This window comes from Sphaerodactylus townsendi, linkage group LG13, assembly GCF_021028975.2.
Source record: "Sphaerodactylus townsendi isolate TG3544 linkage group LG13, MPM_Stown_v2.3, whole genome shotgun sequence".
NCBI lineage: Eukaryota > Metazoa > Chordata > Lepidosauria > Squamata > Sphaerodactylidae > Sphaerodactylus > Sphaerodactylus townsendi.
The window spans coordinates 861,039-882,289 of NC_059437.1; the positions used below are offsets into that span (position 1 = coordinate 861,039).

The 21,251-nt window shown below is 44.9% G+C and overlaps 1 protein-coding gene across 1 annotated transcript in view; it reads left to right on the forward strand.

Moving 5' to 3' along the window:
- The first annotated feature begins 1,238 nt into the window (after positions 1–1,238).
- CHIC1 (cysteine rich hydrophobic domain 1) overlaps positions 1,239–21,251 on the forward strand; it is a 42,755-nt gene continuing 22,742 nt past the window's right edge. Inside the window, exons 1-4 of the mRNA XM_048514669.1 lie at positions 1,239–1,348; positions 4,781–4,917; positions 5,084–5,279; positions 19,184–19,238. Coding sequence (XP_048370626.1) covers positions 1,239–1,348; positions 4,781–4,917; positions 5,084–5,279; positions 19,184–19,238 — 498 coding nt within the window. The remainder of the gene's footprint in view (positions 1,349–4,780; positions 4,918–5,083; positions 5,280–19,183; positions 19,239–21,251) is intronic.

Genomic DNA, 21,251 nt, shown 5'->3' on the forward strand with positions numbered 1-21,251 from the left:
TTGAAACTTCCTGGAGCCTGCTCTAGGCTTCGGCATAGGGTTCTTGGGGTTTTGCGGATGGTGGAAGCTCTGGGTTAGGCTGGCATTTAGGAACTATGACCTGAAAAGCGCCCATGGCTTACTGGAGGCGATCGTGGGATGGCCTCAGGTAGAACAATCTGATTGTGCAGGGTTGCAGAGGCATAAAGGCAGTAAGCTGTGCGGTGTGGCGCCCGCCAGAGGCGGTTACCTTGCTGAAACACTGCTGGCGGAGTTCGCTTTCCCAGATCACAAATTGTGCAGGGCTCAGGAGCATCGCGGAAGAGTGGTCTTCCAGTCGTCGGAACCATTAAGTGATTCCCTACAGCGACTGCCTCTAGCATACCTCTCACACTTAGGGACTGGTGACTCCTACGTCCGCTTTACCGCTTTCGAACTCAGTGAGGATATTTATAACAAGAGGCGATACTTCGACAACCCACGCCGGACAGCGCCATCCTCTCCCTCGGTATCTGTAAATGGGCCGGGGCACAATAGAATAGGCGCCGTCTTCCGTCAGGGTTTCTGCTGCCAGATCGTGGCTATCGGCTCTGCAGTTTTGAAAGAACCAGCGCCATTACGTGAAGCGCCGGTAGTCTTGGTAGCTTTGGAAATGAAGCCGGAGCAAGGGGAGGCGGCTGACGCGGGAAGTTTGAAAATGGGCCGAAGAGCAAAGGGGCCAGAAGAGGACAGAGCGTCCAATTTAGTGAACGAAGAAAGGTCGGGGTTGAAATTGAAGGTGAAAGATCGAGAAGGAGTGACCTACAGCAAGGAACCATAGGTCTGCGGGCTGATGGCGACATAACATGTCTCCGTCAGTAGCAGTGACAGCCGGTAGCGGGCTCTATGCGAAGTCGCCCGATGATCATAAGATTCAATGTCCCCCCCCTCTGGAATTTCACATGGACACTGGAAACTTCAATCTCCTCCAACCAGTTTCGCAGCTCACTTCCTCTTCTTGGGGACCCTGATTGCTAGCAGCACCAGTTCGTCCAGCGTGCTTGTCGCCAGCCCTGCTGCAAGCTCCCATACCTCACCGGTGTTCGACCGGACGAGAGAGTGTCGGTGTCTCTGGATGCGATCCGGACGACAGGCGATGTCTGAAAGCGGTGGTCCCTGGATGCGCCGATCCAGCCGGACTTCGGTATCAGCGGCCCTTCCCCAGGCTGACGGTAGAGCAGGGTGGAGGTTCAGAGGGATTCCCGAGGGTTTGGCGCAACATGAATACGACCCACGTGGTCAGCAGAAGCAGGCGAAGGCCAGCGGAGATAACTATCTGGTGGAGATCAGCAAGCCCGGAACGGTCCGTGTTCCTAAGCGGGTCTCCAGCGTAGGTTCCTGGCACCTTTTATTGTTATTCTATCGAGTGTAGGAGGGAGGACCGGGGGGAGTTCAGGGAGAGCCGGAGGCCGGGAGGTCGGGGAGATCATCATGTGATGCATGATCTCACCTGTTCACGTCTTGAGGAGAGGAGGCGTGGCGTCTGAAGACCTAATCCTCACCTGGGGGCAAGACCACGTGTCCCTAAGCCCGGTGAGCCAGGCGAACAGTTCATGACCATTGACTCCTGGGGGGGGGATGAGGAGTGGGGGTGCGGTGCGACCAGAAGGCCGTAGGTCCGTTGGCGTCCCAACGTTCTACCACGGTGCTGCTGGGTCAGCAGTGCATTACTACAATAGATATTTTCACAAATCTTAGTATATTGCAACTCACCAAAAGAAAAAGCCAAAATTGTAACTTCATTCGCCACACGCTGGATCGTTTTAAAATGTTCCTAGTGCCTACCTAACAAAGCTCGGTATAGATTATTCTAATTTCGAGGCAGTCAAATCAGGTCTTTTATCCTGTTCAGAACTCTTGTTTTCTAATGCGCTACAGCAACATCATGAGCACTAGATCCATGATTATTAAACCACCTGTAGTGGACAGGAAAGTTGTTTTGTGTTGCTTTGGAATAGAAATCACATGAATTCAGAGGTTTGTTTAATGTATTGTTGAAGGCACATGTCCTAAACAAAACTGGACATAACATTTTATTTGAAAACATTGAAATTCTGGACAATTTGGAAGGTTACTATGTCAGACTGCACAGGGAGGCTATTGACATTCACAAACACCAAGACAACTTCAACAAGAAAGAAGAGACTCTGAGAATTAACAAAGCTTGGCTACCAGTACTTATAAACACCAGAATCAAAGGTTAAGGGCATGCCAAGACAATGGACTCCACCCAGACACAGGATTTGCATTCACCAATAGTGCTGCTGCAAGGAATGCAACCGCGACTACAAATGTTAATAGACTGATAACCCCACCCACAATACAATGCACTCAATCACACCTTTGCATAGCAAGTTCTACCCAAACACTTACTGATTGGTTCCCCACTCTGGACATGGACAATATATACCCCACTAAACATTCCCTTCTCACTAAACACAGTGATACACCTCTGAAGATGCCAGCCACAGATGCAGACGAAACATTAGGAACAAGATCTACCAGACCACGGCCACACAGCCCGGAAAACCCACAACAACCAAAGTTTGTTTTGCCTAGCAATCCTGTGCACGTTTTATTTTTCCTTTTTGTTGTTTTGACAGGGATTTCTGTGAAGCTCTGTGGAGATTCCCCAGGGAGGTTTCTGTCAGAATCCCAAAAACTGAAACAAACTCATGTGTAAGAACAGTAGTTTATTGAGTATTGAGGATCTTCTCTGGTCATGCCAGAACTGAGGCTTGCCCACGCAAAACCCAGTAGTTAAAACAGCTTACACCCCCCATCCTGGGAAAGTGTGCCCAAAAGGAACTGTTAAAGAGATAACAGTAGAGATGGCCAGGCACTGACCTTGAGCAGCACCTGGTACAGTATAACACCATACAGAAGACAGTTGTAAGTCAGTTAGAAATGCAATTAACCCATTCCACCACCCCAACATACAGAAAGTAGCAATAGCAAAATCCCCATAATAACAGACCTCCTGACAGTTTCCCTGAATTATTTCGCTGTCAAAAGTAGATGAATAAAGTTTGCTTAGCCTAGCGATTCCGTGCTTGTGTTGTTTCTCCTTTTTGTTATTGTTTTGAGGGGCTGTCTACAAATGCAGAGGAATTAAGTTTGTTCAGCCTAGCGATTCCGTACTTGTGTCATTTTTTTCAACTTTTTTGGAAAAAAAATGACATGTATATGAGAATTGCTAGAGCTAATTCTTTAACCCACCCCTACAGCAAAATAACAAAGGGATGAGCTGCGAGCAGATTAAACCTGTGTGAGGAATCTCCACCAAGAATCTTCTGCAGAACACAAAACGGCAGGTGAAACTGATAAGAGCTCTGTGTGGCAGGCAGGAAAGAAGATGTACTTATTAAGATAGAATGTGATATCAGATGAAAAGTTCTTCTTCGCCAGGAAAAAAAATATTTTTGAGTTATCTTTGTTATGATGATGGCTATGATTACTTTGATTGTTGGTTGCTTGTTGCTGCAATTTAAATTCAATAAGAACTTGCATGAATGTAACAAATTGTACATTATTGAGTTTCTGTGTATGTATATATGTGTGTGTGTGTGTATGTAAATAAATATGTATAGACTGTAAGATGGTAAAGGTTAGAATGTTTCTTTTTTGAGTTTAGTGATATGTAAACCTAGCTGGAAGTCCTTCCTTCATCTTTCTTTCTTTCTTTCTTTCTTTCTTTCTTTCTTTCTTTCTTTCTTTCTTTCTTTCTTTCTTTCCTTCCTTTCTCTCTCTTTCTTTTCTCTTGCGATCTCTTGCTTAATTGCTTATAAATGATTGTATTATGAATTATATGATAATGAACTACCAATAATGTTCTTTCTGCGCCAACTCAGGAAGCTCAAACTGCCCAAGGAGATGCTGATACAGTTCTACAGAGGAATCATTGAGTCTGTCATCTGCACCTCTATAACTGTGTGGTTTGGTTCTGCAATAACAAGAATCGACACAATGAACTTCAGAGAATAAATCAGAACTACCCAGAAAAAACAATTGCTGCTAACCTACCTTCCATTGAGGACCTGTATACTGCGGGTCAAAAGGGCTGTGAAAATATTTACTGACCCCTCGCATCCCTGGACATAAACTGTTTCAACTCTTCCCTTACTTACCCTCTAAGCATTAGCTACAGAGCACTTGCACACCAAGACAACTAGACATACAGAGACAGTTTTTTTTCCGAGATACTGCATCCTCTGCTAAACAAAATAATTCCCTCGATAATGTCAAACCCTATTTATTATATTACTTATTAATATAATTACTGCACTACTTTTATCATTCCTATTACCCATCTCCTCACCACCCCTTATGACTGTATGACTATAGCCTGTGCTGACATTTTATTTTACATTTTATTTTATTTTATGATTTTACATTTTATGTTTTCATTACTACTGATTGTTTCCTGATTGCTTACTAGACCTATATGACAATTATTAAGTGCTGTACCTTATGATTCTTGACAAATGTATTTTTCTTTTATGTACACTGAGAGCATATGCACCGGAGACAAATTCCTTGTGTGTCCAATCACACTTGGCCAATAAAGATCCTATTCTATTCTATAAACTATTTTTTAAAAAAGATCCATTTTGGCTGGGAACGCCGGTGCTCTCCTGTGCTGTGGGAACACAAAACCTCAAAATGGATCTTTTTACACCTAAAGACGTTATATTGATGTTGTGCAGGATCCACCACACACGTGCAACTATGTAGCTCTCTGTGAACTGTTCACCTTGCACAGAAGCTCCCACGGGTCACAGGCCCATTGGTCAGCCCTCGCTTTCATGACCACTTCATTCCCATATAAGTGCGCTAAAAATCGTACTTTTAACGTTACAGCCCCGAGTTTACAACCCGCTGACACGAGTCACAGACCACGTATGAAGGGCTCTTGATGACGCGCGTTCCAAAGAGGGAAATTTCCTCCCCGTCGCCCGTTCTTCCCGGGCACTTTTCCCGCCCGCCCTCGACCCGCCTGCGCCTGCGCGGAACTAAAGGCCGCCTTTTCTCCCTCCCGGCCCCCTCCCGTGTGACGCATGCGCAGTGGCGGAGGGGGCCATGAGCGTCCTGCTCCCCAACATGGCGGACTTCGATACCATCTACGAGCTGGAGGAAGAGGAGGAGGAGGAGGAGGAGGAAGAGGGCGAGGAATCCGAGACTGTGGTGAGGAGCCAGGAGCTGCCGCGGCCCCGGGACGCGCCCGAACCCGTGGCTGTGAGGGGCGCCGGGCACTTCACTGTGTAAGGATCTTGGGGAGGGGACGACGGGGAGGGGGCGGGGCCGAGGGTGGGGTGGGGTGGGGTGGGCGGGCCCCGGGCGTTCGGGTTCTTAGCGCAAGAGTGTTCCTGAGGGGGTACAGAGTGCCACCCCATCAGCACCCCTTTCTCTGAGACATGCGAGGTGTAAAGATGTTTGCATACGGGGAGGTATCTTGGAGCATGTGCAGAGTGCTTTCCCCAAAACTCCCTGTTCTCCCGTTGGTGAATTGATTTGGAAGCCATCCGGGACTTGTGAGTGCAGCCAGATTCTCCTGTCTTCAGTATTAGGGCATAGGAAATCCATGAATTATAGTGTCTCTGAGTGTGTGCAGAGTGCTTTTCTTGGAACTCCTTTTATTCAAGGACATGCGACAGAAGACTTCTGTGCCCATTTAGGAGGCTGAGAGGCCTGAAGGAGGTGCACGGTGCCTTTTCTGGAGCCTCATATTTCGTTCTAGGCCAAGTTAGTTGCCTGTGAAGCAGAGACAGGTGGCTGAGCATATATAAAGGGCATCTCCTGGAACCTGATTTCAGACATGAGGCATGTCTGAGCGCATGTAGAGTGTTTTTCTTTTGCCCCAACCAACTTTCTCTGTGCTTCTCACTCCTGCAGAGAAACGGTTGTGGATCTGAAGGGGCCAGTGTTCCTATAAACAGCTGTATACCAGAGACAGATGTGCAAAGCTGAGTTCTGGATTTAAGGCAAGAGCCTTATGGGGCATGTCTGGGAGGAGTCGATGACAGGAGTGTAGATAGCACATCTGTGAGATGTGGCTGAGGTCGTCTCTCCCCGTCCACTGCTTTGGCGTCTTCAGGCAACACTAAACAAACCTCACTTTGACATTTCCCCCTCTTTTACTATGGTAGTTGAACTGGGCCGGGGAGAAAGTTTGTGACCGGGTTACTCCATGGAGGAGAGCAGTCTGAAGCCCAGTTGGTGCGTGTGTGAACACAATGGTTGAGGGGCTCCAAAACTATAGCAAATGGGTCACTACGGACCTGATGAGAGTCCTGTCAGTGGAGAGCAAGCTCTTCCACACCCTGTTGTCCTGGCTGAATTGCTGCGAAACACAACTGGCCTGTCCGGCCCACTTATTCTTTGCTGCGGTTCCTCCTCTGCACCTTCCTCAACCTTGCATAATTCAGTCCCGTGGCTCATATGCTGCAGCGCAGACCAGAAAAGTTTTTTGCAGTATAGAACTGACACTATTTAATGGCCTCTGAACGTTACCCAGGTCCTGCCTGGACATCTGCAAGGGGATGGCAGTAGTGGCGTAGGAGGTTAAGAGCTCGTGTATCTAATCTGGAGGAACCGGGTTTGATTCCCTGCTCTGCCGCCTGAGCTGTGGAGGCTTATCTGGGGAATTCAGATTAGCCTGTGCACTCCCACACATGCCAGCTGGGTGACCTTGGGCTAGTCACAGCTCTTCAGAGCTCTCGCAGTCCCACCTACCTCACAGGGTGTTTGTTGTGAGGGGGGAAGGCCAAGGAGATTGTCAGCCCCTTTGAGTCTCCTGCAGGAGAGAAAGGGGGGATATAAATCCAAACTCTTCTTCTTCTTCTAGGTGGCCAGCTCCATATTGGGGAACTCCTGGAGATTTGGGGAGGACGGGGGCTTCCGTGGGGTGTGTCCAGTGCCGCAGAGGGGCCTCCCTCCCAAGAATGTTTTTTTTGTCCAGGGGAAACGTATTGCTGCCTTTTGGAGATGAGCTGTTATTCTGGGGGGTCCTGGAGGCTGACATCCCTACTGAACATGTTTGCTAGTTCTGCTGTAGAGCTGCAGGAGCTTATTATATTCACTTAGATGGGAGTTCTCGATCCCACCCCCCCACAGTTCTTGCATTTTTTTAGCATTTCTCGCTTAAAAAACAGCCTTCAAAATTAGGTTAAAACACACACACATTTTTGTTAACATTGTTTTCTAAATGTAATGGTTTGTCTTCATTTTGATTGTTAAATCAGAGGTTGAATATTTTTTTTTCCAAAATTTCTCTGGTTGTTAATCATTGGTTTTTCTCCCATAATACTTGAATGCCAGGAGGCTTCCTCTGCGTGGTCTTTCCCCTGGAGACCTCTGGGAAAGTTTAGACCCAGGGTCACAAGGCCCACATGGGCCAATAGTCAAGTGGCCTGAGTAGGGGAACGGGGTCAAAATTGCCCGAGCGTTTGACGGTCTGGTAGACATTTCTTAATATGAAGAAAACAGTTTAATTCTGAAACATTTGTAATATAAGCAGAGGGCCTTTGCTTGCTTGCTTGCTTGCTTGCTTGCTTGCTTGCTTGCTTGCTTGCTTGCTTGCTTGCTTGCTTTCTTTCTTTCTTTCTTTCTTTCTTTCTTTCTTTCTTTCTTTCTTTCTTTCTTTCTCTTTTAATCCATTAAATGCATTCCTATGTTTTAAAAGTTTTTTCTAAACCTTTTTAATAATGAGCAAGTACAGTCTTTTAAACTTAAAAAACCCTGAGGTTTATTATTAGTCATTTTGCATTAATTTGCATTTTGCATTAATTCAGACTTTGTGCATATTTTTAAAAAACCGGGACATTTTTGGTCGTGTTTGTGTGTGCGTGTGTGCATTGGTGCTTGTTATAGCTGCCACTACTGCACTAGCCGATTAGCTGCTGTGCACAAGGTGACTGCTGTAGTGTTCACCATGCATCTGGTTTATTTTTTCCTCTGATGCTGCATCTCAGTCTTATCTTTTCCTCTGATGCTACATTTCAACATTCTCTGTTCTGTCCATTTTCCATCACAGTTTTTCTTGTTGTTACCTAAAATATTTTGCTCGCAGTCTCTTGGGAAATTGTAAAATATATATCCTGCAGGATGACCAAAGAAAATCTTGATTGGGTGAGAATCCTGTTCTTTTTACTTGTCTTTTATTTTCTATTCTCCTTTCTTTGTCATTGCTAATGTTTACAAAATGATCCATTTTTTAAATCCCTTAATTGTCTTTTTTTGACACTTCCTTGCTATCTATTTTTTTTCTGCTTGTGATATTTGTTGTCACTTGGATCCAAAGGCTGAAATCTAAGAAGCCTTCCCAGAACCAGAAGGGCACCTTTGGAGTTAACCCCATGGTTTGGATCCAGTTCAGTGACCATTGCTGTATCAGACATCATTTCTTGACTGTAATCTGGTCACTGTTCAGAGTAGACAAGACTGACTTTGATAGACCTATGATCTTATTCAGTATAAGGGAGTTTCATGTGTACATGTACATGCCTTTGTATATGTTAAAACGTCTGCTGAGTGAGTGAGTGAGTGAGTGAGTGAGTGAGTGAGTGAGTGAGTGAGTGAGTGAGTGAGTGAGTGAGTGAGTGAGTGAGTGAGTGAGTGAGTGAGTGAGTGAGAGAGAAGCACTGGCAAGTCCAACCAATGGCAACCCTATGATCTCCAAAACATACTGTCTATCCTTAACGGTCTTGCTCAGGCCTTGAGCACTGAGGGCTGTGACTTTCTTTATTGAATCAATCCATCTCATGTTGGGTCTTTTATTACATTTCTAGTTTTTTCATTATAGATTTATTGTTTATATTTATACCCTGCTTCGTACTAGCATCTCTCTAGGTGACTTACAGAGGTTGGAAAAAAAACAATAAAAACCACAATTAAAACAGCAATAAAATATAACAATTAAAACAGCAATAAAAATCACATTAAAATAACACCCAACCTCCACTCCCAGCACCCCAGATTAGCAGCAGTAGGGAGGGTTTCCAGGAAGGCTAAGCAAATGCCTGAATGAAGAGGCAGGTCTTCATCATGCAGTAAAAGAAGAAGAAGAGTTTGGATTTATATCCCCCTTTCTCTCCTGCAGGAGACTCAAAGGGGCTGACAATCCCCTTGCCCTTCCCCCCTCACAACAAAGACCCTGTGAGGTGGGTGGGGCTGAGAGAGCTCCGAAAAGCTGTGACCAGCCCAAGGGCACCCAGCTGACATGTGTGGGAGTGCCCAGGCCAATCTGAATTCCCCAGATAAGCCTCCACAGCTCAGGCGGCAGAGCTGGGAATCAAACCCGGTTCCTCCAGATTAGATACACAAGCTCTTAACCTCCTACGCCACTGCTGCTCCTGCCTCTGGTTGTGGAGTCTCCCTTTAGTGAGCATGTTAAGAGACCATGGCTAGTAGGCAGTGATTGGGGGGAGCCACGTTTCTTCTGTTGCACCTGCTCTTAACCACTGCGCCACTGCTGCACACTGTAACACGCAAGTGTTGACGAGCACGTGGCAGAGAATGTAGTCCTGAGGCACTCCGCAGGACCAATGCCACCCTGCTGGCTCATCTCTGCTGGTGGAAACCCCTTGTATTGGGTCACATAAACACGACCAAAACCCCTGGAGGGTCACTCGTTTAATGCCAGCTTTATCCCAGCCAGTTCCCAACCACTGGATAAGAACTCAGTGATGTTGCCCGCTGACTTGTTCTCTGGGACTGCAGTGGCAGAGAGCCCCTTTTGTTAGGCTGAAGGTCTCCTCTATGGAAGCCCATTCCTGTGATTAAGAATTTTTTTTTAAAAAAAGTTCATGCTGCAATACTAAAAGCACTTTCCTGAGTGTCAAATGAGACTTACTTCCAAGTAGACCTGCTTAGAATCAGAGAGTCGGAAGAGACCTGAAGGGCCATCAAGTCCAACCCCTGCAGTGCAGGAACACACAATCAAAGCACTCCTGACAGATGGCCACCCAGCCTCTCTTTAAAAACTGAGGTAGTGCATTTCATCTGCATTAGGACTGCTTTTTCAGTGTTGTTACTGCAACCAGGACCTCTTGTCTTTGTTTCACAGATGAATGAAGCAGGAGATGACCTTAGCAGGTCGGGCAAAGAGAGATATCTCAGTTGCCAGCTCCTAGTGACAAATAAGGCAGTAGTTACTTGGGAAAATGTGTTATGCAGAACAGATATTAATGAATCAGAGAGAGCAAAACATTCCATCAGAAGGAAATTCATTCTGTAGGTCCGTGGTGGCGAACCAATTGGCCATGCTGGGTTTGCTTCCCCGCTCTGCCGCTGGAGCTGTGGAGGCTTATCTGGGGAATTCAGATTAGCCTGTGCACTCCAGCACATGCCAGCTGGGCGACCTTGGGATAGTCACAGTTCTTCTGAACTCTCTCAGCCTCACCCATCTCACAGCGTGTTTGTTGTGGGGGGAGGAAGGGAAAGGAGATTGTCAGCCCCTTTGAGTCTCCTTGCAGGAGAGAAAGGAGGGATATAAATTGGCCATGCTGGCAGGGGCTGATGGGAATTGTAGTCCATGAACATCTGGAGTGCCATAGATTCGCCACCACTGCTATAGGTGGACCTATTTCCATCTTGTCTGGAAAGTGTAGTTTGTTTGTTTGTTTATCAGATTTAATATACTGCCACATCCCCAAACGGCTCTGGGCGGTATACAACCAATAAAACCATCAACCTTCATCTTAAAATCAGATGATAACATAAACAATGACAAACACATCGGGTGATCAGCATAATATGGACAAGCCCCCAAGGTGGAATATAGGGCACAGGGGACGACGCAGTTTACCACAGTTTGCAAAAATAAAATCAAGCTAATGTTTAAAATCAGAGAAGGCAATAGTTAACTTAAAATTTCCGCAGAAAATTGAGGGCGGGTGGCATCCAAGATAGCAGACTTGGTGAGAGGGAGCTTAGTTATAAATGGAATTTGTCATATGTCATTCCACCTTCTTTTTGATTTTGCGGCTAATAAGATCATAACAAAGTGAGATGACAGTTTGATATTCCTGTCATCCAAAGAAATGGAAATGAATCAAGTAATGAGTGCATGATCAGTCATTACTCCAGAATGGTCACTGTGTTAGGCTGCTACAGCCAAAATAACAAAGAATTTTGTGGCACCTTTAAATAATGGCACCTCTATTGTAGCAGAAGTTTTTGTGAGCCGGAGGCTGCTTTGCGGGAAGGAGAAAGTATTATATTCAGTGAGAGGGAGGCACACCTCCGAAGGGTGAGGAGAATGGAAGCAGTTACTGCAAAAGTCTGAAAGGCTCCGAACAAGAACTGATGTATTAAATTGCGAGTCACAGGTGAGAAAAGATCTGATTAAAAGAGGTAGTGTCCTATCAGACAACTACCAGATGGAGATAAAGCGTGTGTGTATGTGAGTCACCAGAGGGGTTTCCAAGACCAGGAACATACAGAGAGTGGCTTCCTGTGACCTTCCTCTGCACAGCAACCCTGGGCTTCCTTGGGTGGTTTCCCATCCAAGTACTAAGAGCCAAGAAGATCAGACTAGCCTGGGCCAGCCAGGTCGGCACATGTTGATCAATTGGCAGAGAAAGATGCACCAGAGTAGTGTGCATAAGCCTTAAAGGAGGGAAATCCAAACCTATAAGGAAGACATTTTTGTTGTGAGTGAGCCAGACAAAGTGAGTCCTACTCTGATTGTATTGAATATACCTATATTCTCCACCTCACAGCAGCTTCTTGCTGGATTCTGTTTGAAACTCTTGTGCTTAATTGCTGCTAGTGCCTGCTGATACCTTTCAAGATGTCCACCAGGTATTTTTAGAAAGTGGACAGGGATAGGTGAAGCTTTTGACCAGCAAGGCTTCTGATTGGCCGTTGGAAATCTAATTGCCTGGAAAGGGTTTTTAAAATGTTGCTTTGGTAACAGCATCTGCTAAATCTTCTAAAAATATGGTAATTGTGTCTGAATTGAGGCGTTCCCTAATCTGTTCCCTAATCTGCCCCCCCCCCCCATCTCTTTGTGTTTATTGTGCAGTCAGGGTTAGTCTGGAAGTCCCCTAGTCTGGAAGACTCTCAATTTAATCTAATGCTAAGTCGACATAATAGAGTGTGCAGACATTTTCATCGGCTAATTTCTAATTTCATGGACTATGGTTATGAGACTTGTGGTAGTGGAAAGGGCTATCATGTCGTAGCTGACTTACAGCGCCCCTGTAGGGTTTTCAAGGCAAGAAATGAACTGAGGTGGTTTGCCATTGCCTGCCTCTGCTTCCTTGGACTTCCTTGGTGGTCTCCCACCCAAGGACTGACCAGGGCTGATCCTAGGCCATTCAGATAAGGACATTTCCAAGATTCCACCTGGGTTGTCTGCTTGAATGCTGGGCTACTCTTCTTTCTCTGTCTCAGGATTAATGAGTTCTATTTGTCAGGTCTGTTGTTTGCCAGAACAGAGTTTGGGGCTGACAGGGTTCGCCATCTTGGTTCCAGAGGTCAGTGAGTGCAAAATAAGAGATGGCACTTTTGTTGAATCATAGAGTTGGAAGGCTATTTAGTCCAGTGATGGTGAACCTTTTTGAAACCGAGTGCCCACACTGCAGCCCAAAACCCATTTATTTATCGCAAAGTGCCAACACGGCAATTTAACCTGAATGCTGAGGTTTTTGTTTAGAAAAAAGGGTTGGCTCCGATGCATGCGTTACTCAGTAGTAAACTTGGTGGTAGTCGATGGCTTTGCTTTGAAGCAACTGTGCAACTCTTCCAATGGGTGATCACAACCCTAGGAAGGTTTACTCAGAAGCAAGCCCCATTGCCAGCAACCGAGCTTGCTCCGAGGTAAAGGATCGCACTTTTCCTCTTTGCATGAAGATCAGTGGGGTTTAACAGCGCTTAACAGGGTTACCTGCACTGCTTCCCCAAAACTGGGTCTTAGGTTTAATGCTAATAATTGAGCCCAGTGGCCCAGGCTGGCCTAGATGTGTGTGTGTGTGGGGGGGTGACTCTCTTTGTGCGTGCCCACAGAGAGGACTCTGAGTGCCACCTCTGGCACCCATGCCATAGGTTCGCCACCACTGATTTAGTCCAACCCTCTGCTTAGTTTGTGATCCACCTAAAGCAGTGGTGGTAAACCTATGGCACACCAGATGTTCATGGACTACAATTCCCATGAGCCCCTGCCAGCTTGGCCAATTGGCCATGGGAATTGTAGTCCATGAACATCTGGTGGGAATTGTAGTCCATGAACATCTGGAGTGCCATAGGTTCGCCACCACTGACCTAAAGCATCCCTGCAAATGTTCGTCCTGCTGGTGCTTCAAAACTGCCAGAGAGGAGACGCTCCCTACCTCCCCGGGCAGCCACTTCTGCTGCTTCATTACTCCCACTGCAAAAAACCTTTCCCTAATGTCCAGCCAGTACTTTCCGCCCTTCATTTATACTTATTATTGCAAGTCCTATCCTCTGCTGCCAACAGGAATCACTTCCTACCTTCTTCCCAGTAACAGCCATTCAAAAACGTAAAGAGCAGTCACACACACCCTCCCCCCAACTCCTCCAAACTAAACATTCCCAAGCCCCTGAGCTTTTCCTCATAGGGCAGACCTGGGCATTATATGGCCCGCGGGCCACATCCTGCCCGCCGGATGACCTTGACTGGCCCCCCTGCCGTGCTGGGGAGCGAGGAGTCTTTGAAAGCCCCGCACAAGCCGGTTGCCTTGGCTGCCGGCTTCTGCGGGGCTTTCAAAACCGCCTCGCCCCCCTGCCTTTTGGCCCAGCCCTCCACAATATTTTCTGTTTCTTATGTGGCCCCATGGAAAAAATAATTGCCCGCCCCTGTTATAGGGCTTGGTCTCATGACCTGGATCACATGCTTGTTGAAGTGAGGCCTCCAGAGCTGCACGCAGTATTCCATGTACAGCCTGATCAATGCAGTATACAGTGGTACTATGACATATTGTGCTTTGGTTGTTGTGCCCCTGTTGATGCACCCCAAGACTGCATTGGCTTTTTTTGCCGCTGCATCTCACTGACGGCTCATATTCAGCTTACAATCCACCCGTACCCCTAGATCTTCTTCACATGCAGTAAATCCAGTTTGTGTGCTTCTCATTTTTGTTACCCAGATGTAGAACTCTGCACTTATCCTGGATGAACTGAATCTGGTTCACATCTGCCCACTTTTCTGGGGCATTCAGATCTTGTTGAATTTTGTCTTGATTTTCCGCTCCTCCCAATTTGGTGTCAGCTGCAGAATTAATGAGTAGTCCCTCCCCCCCTCCAGATAATTTATAAAAATATTGAAAAGTACCAGGCCCAGATCCAAGCCCTGTGGCACCCCAGTGGACACCTCCCTCCAATCAGATAAAATCCCCTTGGCAATTACTCTTTTTTTTAACAACAACCACCTTTATTTGGCATTTAAAAATAGGTTCTAGAACATTGCCAGACATTTTTGAAATACAAATCAAGAGTACATTCAAAGCACAGACAGGAAGACTGTATAGCAGTATACATTACTTAGAAAGTTCTGTCACTTGTAAAAGACATTTTGCTACTTTTTCCAAGAGCATGCCATCTGTGTTGTTTAACAGAAGCTCCACAACAGAACAGTCAGAGTCACGTTCAGATTTGTCTAGGGCCAGCCTGGGAGAGAAATTCCTAATGCCCACATATCTCAGACATATCTCAAGAATAATGTGAGCAAGAGTCTCCACTTGATTTTTACAGTGTGGACAAACCCGATCCTGGAGAGGTATGGATAAGTAGCGACCCTTTGTAATGGCCGATGGGAAGGTATTGGATCTGGCTCTTGTGATAATCCATCTCTGTTGGGGTTCAGTTAATAATTCAAGATATTTGGCTATGTGCCCCTGTTCCGGTATTATTCTGACAGAGAGGGGTGAGCATGATTTATTTGCTTTCCCCAACAAGATATGATATTCCTGTTCTAGAAGTTTACTTTTCAAGGTTTGGAAAATTTCTCTGGGTGTCAGCATACTCTTTGAGTGTGGTTCTGCAACCAGTTCTGTCTGTCTAACTATCTCAGAGTCTAGTCTGCAGCACTCTGGCTAACCTATCAGAACATCACATGAGACCCTGTCAAAAGCTTTAATGAAATCAAGGTAAATAACATCAACAGCCTTCCCACGATCCAGTGAGCTCATCACATTGAATCTCGGCACTCAATCAAAGAAAGAAGCAAGGCTAGTCTGGCAGGGCCTGTTAGGAACAAATCCCTGCTGGCTTCCACAATTCATCAAGTTACCCTTCAGATGCTCGCAGAAACCCCTTATACTATAGGGAGGAACTGTAGTTTTACTTGACTTCTACTGGTATAGGAATCGGTTTTTATTAAATCATTCTAGAAAACGTTGAGCTAAATGGAAAGGAAGCTTTTAAAACCTGGATACTTTCCCCTGTTGTCACTACTATTACTTTAAGGGTATGACTTCCACCTCTCAGGTGTGCAGCTGTATATTTTTTTAATTAACTGGATAAATAGAGATTCAGGATTACACAAAGGTATTCTTGATTTGTCAAATGTATTTAAAATTATTACCCAGAATCATGGCTGCCAGCATCATAGTTACAGATTTTAAATCCCACGAAAAAAGAGGAAAATCAGGGGACAAACATTCCCCCCCTCCCCCCGGGTAGTTTTGTCAACTTTTCCAATGAATGTGGGCTTTTTTTCTTTTAGAATGAATGAACTGCATCTTAAAGTAAGTTTTTTCACACTCAGAATGTACAGCATGCAAAGGTCTTAAGAACTTTTCAATTTTTTTTAGTAGAAAAACTGGGATATTTTGGAGAGCACTGAAAAAAACCTCCTATGACATATTTTCCCTTTTTAAATTAAACAAATGGTCAGAAAAAGCATTTCATTCATTCCAAATGTTTAGAATGAAAAAGATTGAAGACTTTCTTAATCTTTTCCAATGGAAAGACTACAAAATTTGGAAAACACCGTAAAAAACTCTTTCCCCCCACCTTTTTTGGAATGAGTGAAAGACAAGGCTTTACTCAAAATGCACAGTATGACAATTTTTATTTAAGGCATTCTACAACATTAGTTAATGATAATTCATATATCTATTGTTGACATATAGAATATTTTCAGGGTTTTCTTTGTTTAAATATAAACAATTTTGGCAACAATTCATATGCTATTATGTGTTAAATATAAGTTTAAACTCCATAAATATGCATGGAAACTTAGTTATAAGAGGTGCATTTTATGGTGCTAAATTAGTGCATGGTGCTAAATTAAGGAATATTAAGTTTGATAGGAAAGTATTATATATATTTCAGTCCCCCCTAGTCCCCCCCTCCACCCCCCCTTGTTTTGTGTATTTTCTGTGTCTCCAAAATGTTTGGAAATGTTACACCCCTGATCACATGCAGAGGCTCCTTCCGCACATGCAGAATAATGCACTTTCACTCCTTTCAATGCTCTTTGAAGCTGTGTGGAATAGCAAAATCCACTTGCAAACAGTTGTGAAAGTGGTTTGAAAACGCATTATTCTGCATGTGCGGAAGGGGCCAGAGCTTTGTGGGTCTGATATAAACTCATCAGTTGATCCAAAATGCCTGTCTCTGCCACCTGATGCCCGCCGTCAAAGTTGAGGCTACAACCAGATATGCAGGTAGTCAACCTTCTTTGAACAAAGACGCACAAAACCCAGGCCGAGTGCTCTGTTTGCCTTTCTTCCTTTTACTGCTTGTGCTAGAATGAAAAGCAACAGGTTGAGGGGCAGCGCTTGGCACTGTTATTCTGTTTTGGTGAAGTTCTTTCTTTCTTCCAGCAGCTGGTTCAGATTTAATTCTTCTTGAAATGAATCTGAAACATTTCAGAGCTAGCACCTGAGTTGTGTTTGTGGATAAAGCCTTGGAGATAGCTTTGATGCAGTGGTGGTGAACCTTTGGCCCTCCATATGTTATGGACTACAATTCCCATCAGCCCCTGCCAGCATGGCCAGTTGGCCATGCTGGCAGGGGGTGATGGGAATTGTAGTCCATAACATCTGGAGGGCCAAAGGTTCGCCACCACGGGCTTTGAATATTTGTTCTCAAATACAGCCCCGAGTATTACAACTAATGTAACATTGTTGTGTGATATTCAGAATATGATAACGATCAGAATCAAAGAATTGCACCTTAAAAGGCACATTTAACTAGGAGCCTGCTTACAGAACCCCTTGATACTTTCATCAACAAGTCTGTTTATTGTGCACACAGCTAAGTTGATGCCAGATTCTGTGACGGGGCCTATAGTCCCTCAGAGTGCTGAAGTTCTTCACCTGGAGTGTAGGAAAATATTATGCTTTAATAGATGATTGACACACGCTTACTGCATTCATTACCTGTGTCCCCCCTCCCTTTTTTGTCTCTGGATGAGTTCTGGAAAACTATGACAAGTTTTCTACAAGGGCATGGGTTGTTACTTTTAAGTTTTGGCTGCGTCTTTGTTTCTGCACTGACCCTAACAGTTTGTCCCAGTTAGAAATGAGAGAGCTTCAGCTTTCGAAATGGTGGCTACGTATTGAAAAAAAGATCTTTTCCTTGGGCTTTTCTTGGGAGGCCCTACAAATGCTCACCGCTCCGGAGATTTACCATCGCTTAAAGTCTAGATTATTCGATCAAGAATATCAATTTCTCCTGAGCAAAGCGCAAAGCTCTTGCTCTCCAATATTCTTTGGGATTATCCCTCAGAAATCTAGCCCTGCTATATACCTGGAACATCTTGTTAATTACAATTGCAGATGGGTCATGACTAGAGCAAGGTGTAACTCTTTTCCCTCAGTACATCTTCAAGGTCGCTTCTCTAATATCCCACAAAATGAGTGTTGCTGTCGTTTCTGTCCTAATACAACTGATTCACTTTCTCATATTCTGCTTCACTGTTCAAAATACAACAACATCAGAACTGATTTGAGAACTGTATTACCAACAGGATTTATGCTCCTTTCTGATAAGATAAAAATGGCTAAGCTTCTAAATAACTCTAATGCTGAAATCTCTGAAGCTGTTGCTACATTTTTACTCTGTGTACTGCAAGTTGTGCAATAATGATCTTTTTTATTATATTTGGGACTCATGACACACTCTGGTTTTATGCCTAATAAAGGTTTTGGATTTGGATTTGACAAGTTTTCTAGCATGGTTTAGTTCAACGCAGGAGGAGGTTGGGGCCAGTTGTGGGAGTCTCCTGTTGGCTGCCATTGTGCCATTACCAGGTACAGCCCCAAATTCCAGAGCAGTTTTAAAAGACGAATGTGCATAGTATAAATATATATCATACTTCCATGTTTAAAACACACACAAACAACAATGAACCCCTTTCCTGAAGCATGAGAGAAGGGGCAAGACTGGTATTTGAAGCCAAAGTTATACTGGAGTATAAGCTAAGAAGCCAAGGTAGCACTGTTGGGTGATCTTACCTTATCACAAATCCTTTGGGGTGACTATTAAAGTGTTGTAATGTCACTGTTCATGTACAGAAAGAGGAGTGAGCTCCAGTGGATAATGGTTCTAAACTCTGAACACGGTTAGCTTGCAAGCCTTAGAATAATACCAAAAGAGATCAGTTAACAGTTAATCAAATTGACGGCTTAAGTGGTGAGTTAGTGGACTTGTCAGAACAGAAAACGTCATTGCCTTGACAGCTATAAAGAAAAGCACAAGGACCCAGTTCCTATGTTCTTAGTGTCTTGAAGTTAATGCATTGCCGAAGTTAATGTCTTGAAGTTAATGTATTGTCCTCCGTGGCCGGAATCAACTAGCTGTTTTGGGTTTCCAGGACTGTGTGGCCGTGGTCTGGTAGTTTTTGCTCCTAAAGTTTTGCCCACATCTACAGATGGTGTCTTCAGAAGATATTCACAGTAAGATGTGTTTTACTGTGCCACAGAGAGAAACACATTACCATGACATGCCTCTGAAGAGACCATGCAAAACCTTAGGAGCAAAAACTACCAGACCACAGGCATGCAGCCCAGAAAACCAGGCAGTCTTGGAGTTACTTGCTAAACCAAGTTTCTGTTAACATGCTTGCATTGCTCTGCAAACTGCTCACTTTTGTGCCCATTTGAATGCTTTATTGATTAAAACAAGTACTGTGTAATCATGGTAAAAGAAAGAAGCCTAGGTTGGGTGGAAATGCATTTTCTTTTTTGTTTTTAAGGTTTGGCTTGAGCAACAAGTTTGACACAGAATTTCCCTCTGTTCTGACAGGGAAGGTAAGTCAGAGTTTGTACCAACTTTAACCTAAAAAGCCTCTTTCCCCCTTCAGCTACTTGTATGCCTGCATATTGAAAACTGTTCTTCATATCAAATACTGTAGACCAAAATGCTTATAATTTGCAGAAACGTTCACCAAGTGCAGGAAAAGCTACATATAGGAGCAGGATGCCTTCTGGATCCTTGGCAGATTTCTTAAACTCCTGCTAGTCATATCATCCTATTGAAACCCATGCCAGTGTAACTCTCCCTGGTTCTCTTATATCTGGGTTAATTTCAGTTTCCTGCTAACAAGCTACTTCAAGCATATCTTGCAGGATACACTTTTATCCTTGCACAGTGCCTTGAATATTTTAAACACTCCTGCAGATGTTAAATGGTGACACTAGTTCAAAATTGCCTGCTGGAGTTTATTAACATATATATATCTTCCCTTCGATCCACTGACTTCATGCTGGACAAGGTTTTCAGAGATTCAAGCGGACTTGGGTATCCCTTGCGTGGCAGTGTTGTTAATGACGTGGCAGCCATGTCAATTAAAAAGATTTTTTTTAAAGGAATGGATGGGATTGACATATTTGTACCGCTTCTGATGACCCTCCTTTAGCCAGTTTCTGAGCAGAACAGAATTGCAGCTATTAACTTTTGTTCCTGACAGTATCCACAGAAAATGTGCCTTAGTCCAACTAATTTACAGCCCTGTCCAAAGGAGGAGGCTGAATCTGCCGCTGGGAGCCATTCGGGGTTGCTCCGGCAGATTTACCCTCTTTGGGGGCATTTGCCCTGGGGGTGGATCCACTGGTGGGCGGTCGCTGTGGCCCTCCACAGTGGTGGAACAAGGCGGTCAGCATCCCTGCGCCCCCGCCGCCAGCATAGCAGGGGCAATCTGGAGGTGTGGCTGAGGGAGGAATAGACACTCGTTGGCTTATATCTGGCCATTGCCTCTGTTACACCGGTTGCCGGGCCTTTGGACTTTCGCCACCTGGCATTTTGGATGGGGCTGCCCATGTGGCAAATAATCTTTTCTTCTCTCTCAAAATAAAGCCCTAATACAGGGCTTATCCAAGTTTGTTCATTTGCTTAATTTGTAAACCCCCCCCCCCCCGCCTCTTTCTGAGCCTCAGTGCAGATTATGCAGTGTAAAACAGTGTGGTCAAATAGTGTGAGGCATTCAATAAACAATGCATTAGGATTAAGAGTACAAAAAGTAGGAACAGGGCAAAAGATTCAGACATGACATATTATAAAAATGCAGAAAATGGATTTATAAAAGGGGAAGACATTGCGGTAAACATCCTCTTTTTGAGAGTGTTTGTGTCAAACCAAGGAAGAGAAATGTGCAGGCTCTATCTTCCACGTTGAGCTCTGACTTGAGTGGCAGTATTTCTCTCCTTTCAGTGACTGCCTCGTAAATAGTCATCTCTTTGCTGGCTGTATTAAGGAGAAGAGTAAAAACAGGGCCCATCACATTGCTGTGGACTGAGCATCCTTCCAAATTCATATCCCCGTTTAACTACAGAGCTTAGGTAGGTCACATGCATGCTTCCTCGCGAATGCCATTTTGCTACCAAGAGGTGGGGTGTTCCAGTGGTCACAGTGTTGTGCTTGTTTTGGGGTGGCCTAGAATTATATTCTCACTCGCCGTGAAGCTCTCTGGGCAACCTGCATCAGCTGTGCTCTCTGTCTCTTATCTTAACCCCCTTGGCAAAATTGTGAGGAGGCGGAGTTGGATTTATATCCCCCCCCCTTTCTCTCCTATAAGGAGACTCAAAGGGGCTTACAAACTCCTTTTCCTTCCCCCCTCACAACAAACACCCTGTGAGGTAGGTGGGGCTGAGAGAGCTCCAAAGAACTGTGACTAACCCAAGGTCACTCAGCTGGCATGTGTTGGAGTGCACAAGCTAATCTAGTTCCCCAAATAAGCCTCTACAGCTCAAGTGGCAGAGCAGGGAATCAAACCCAGTTCCTCCAGAGTGCACCTGCTCTTAACCACTATACCACGCTGGCTCTCA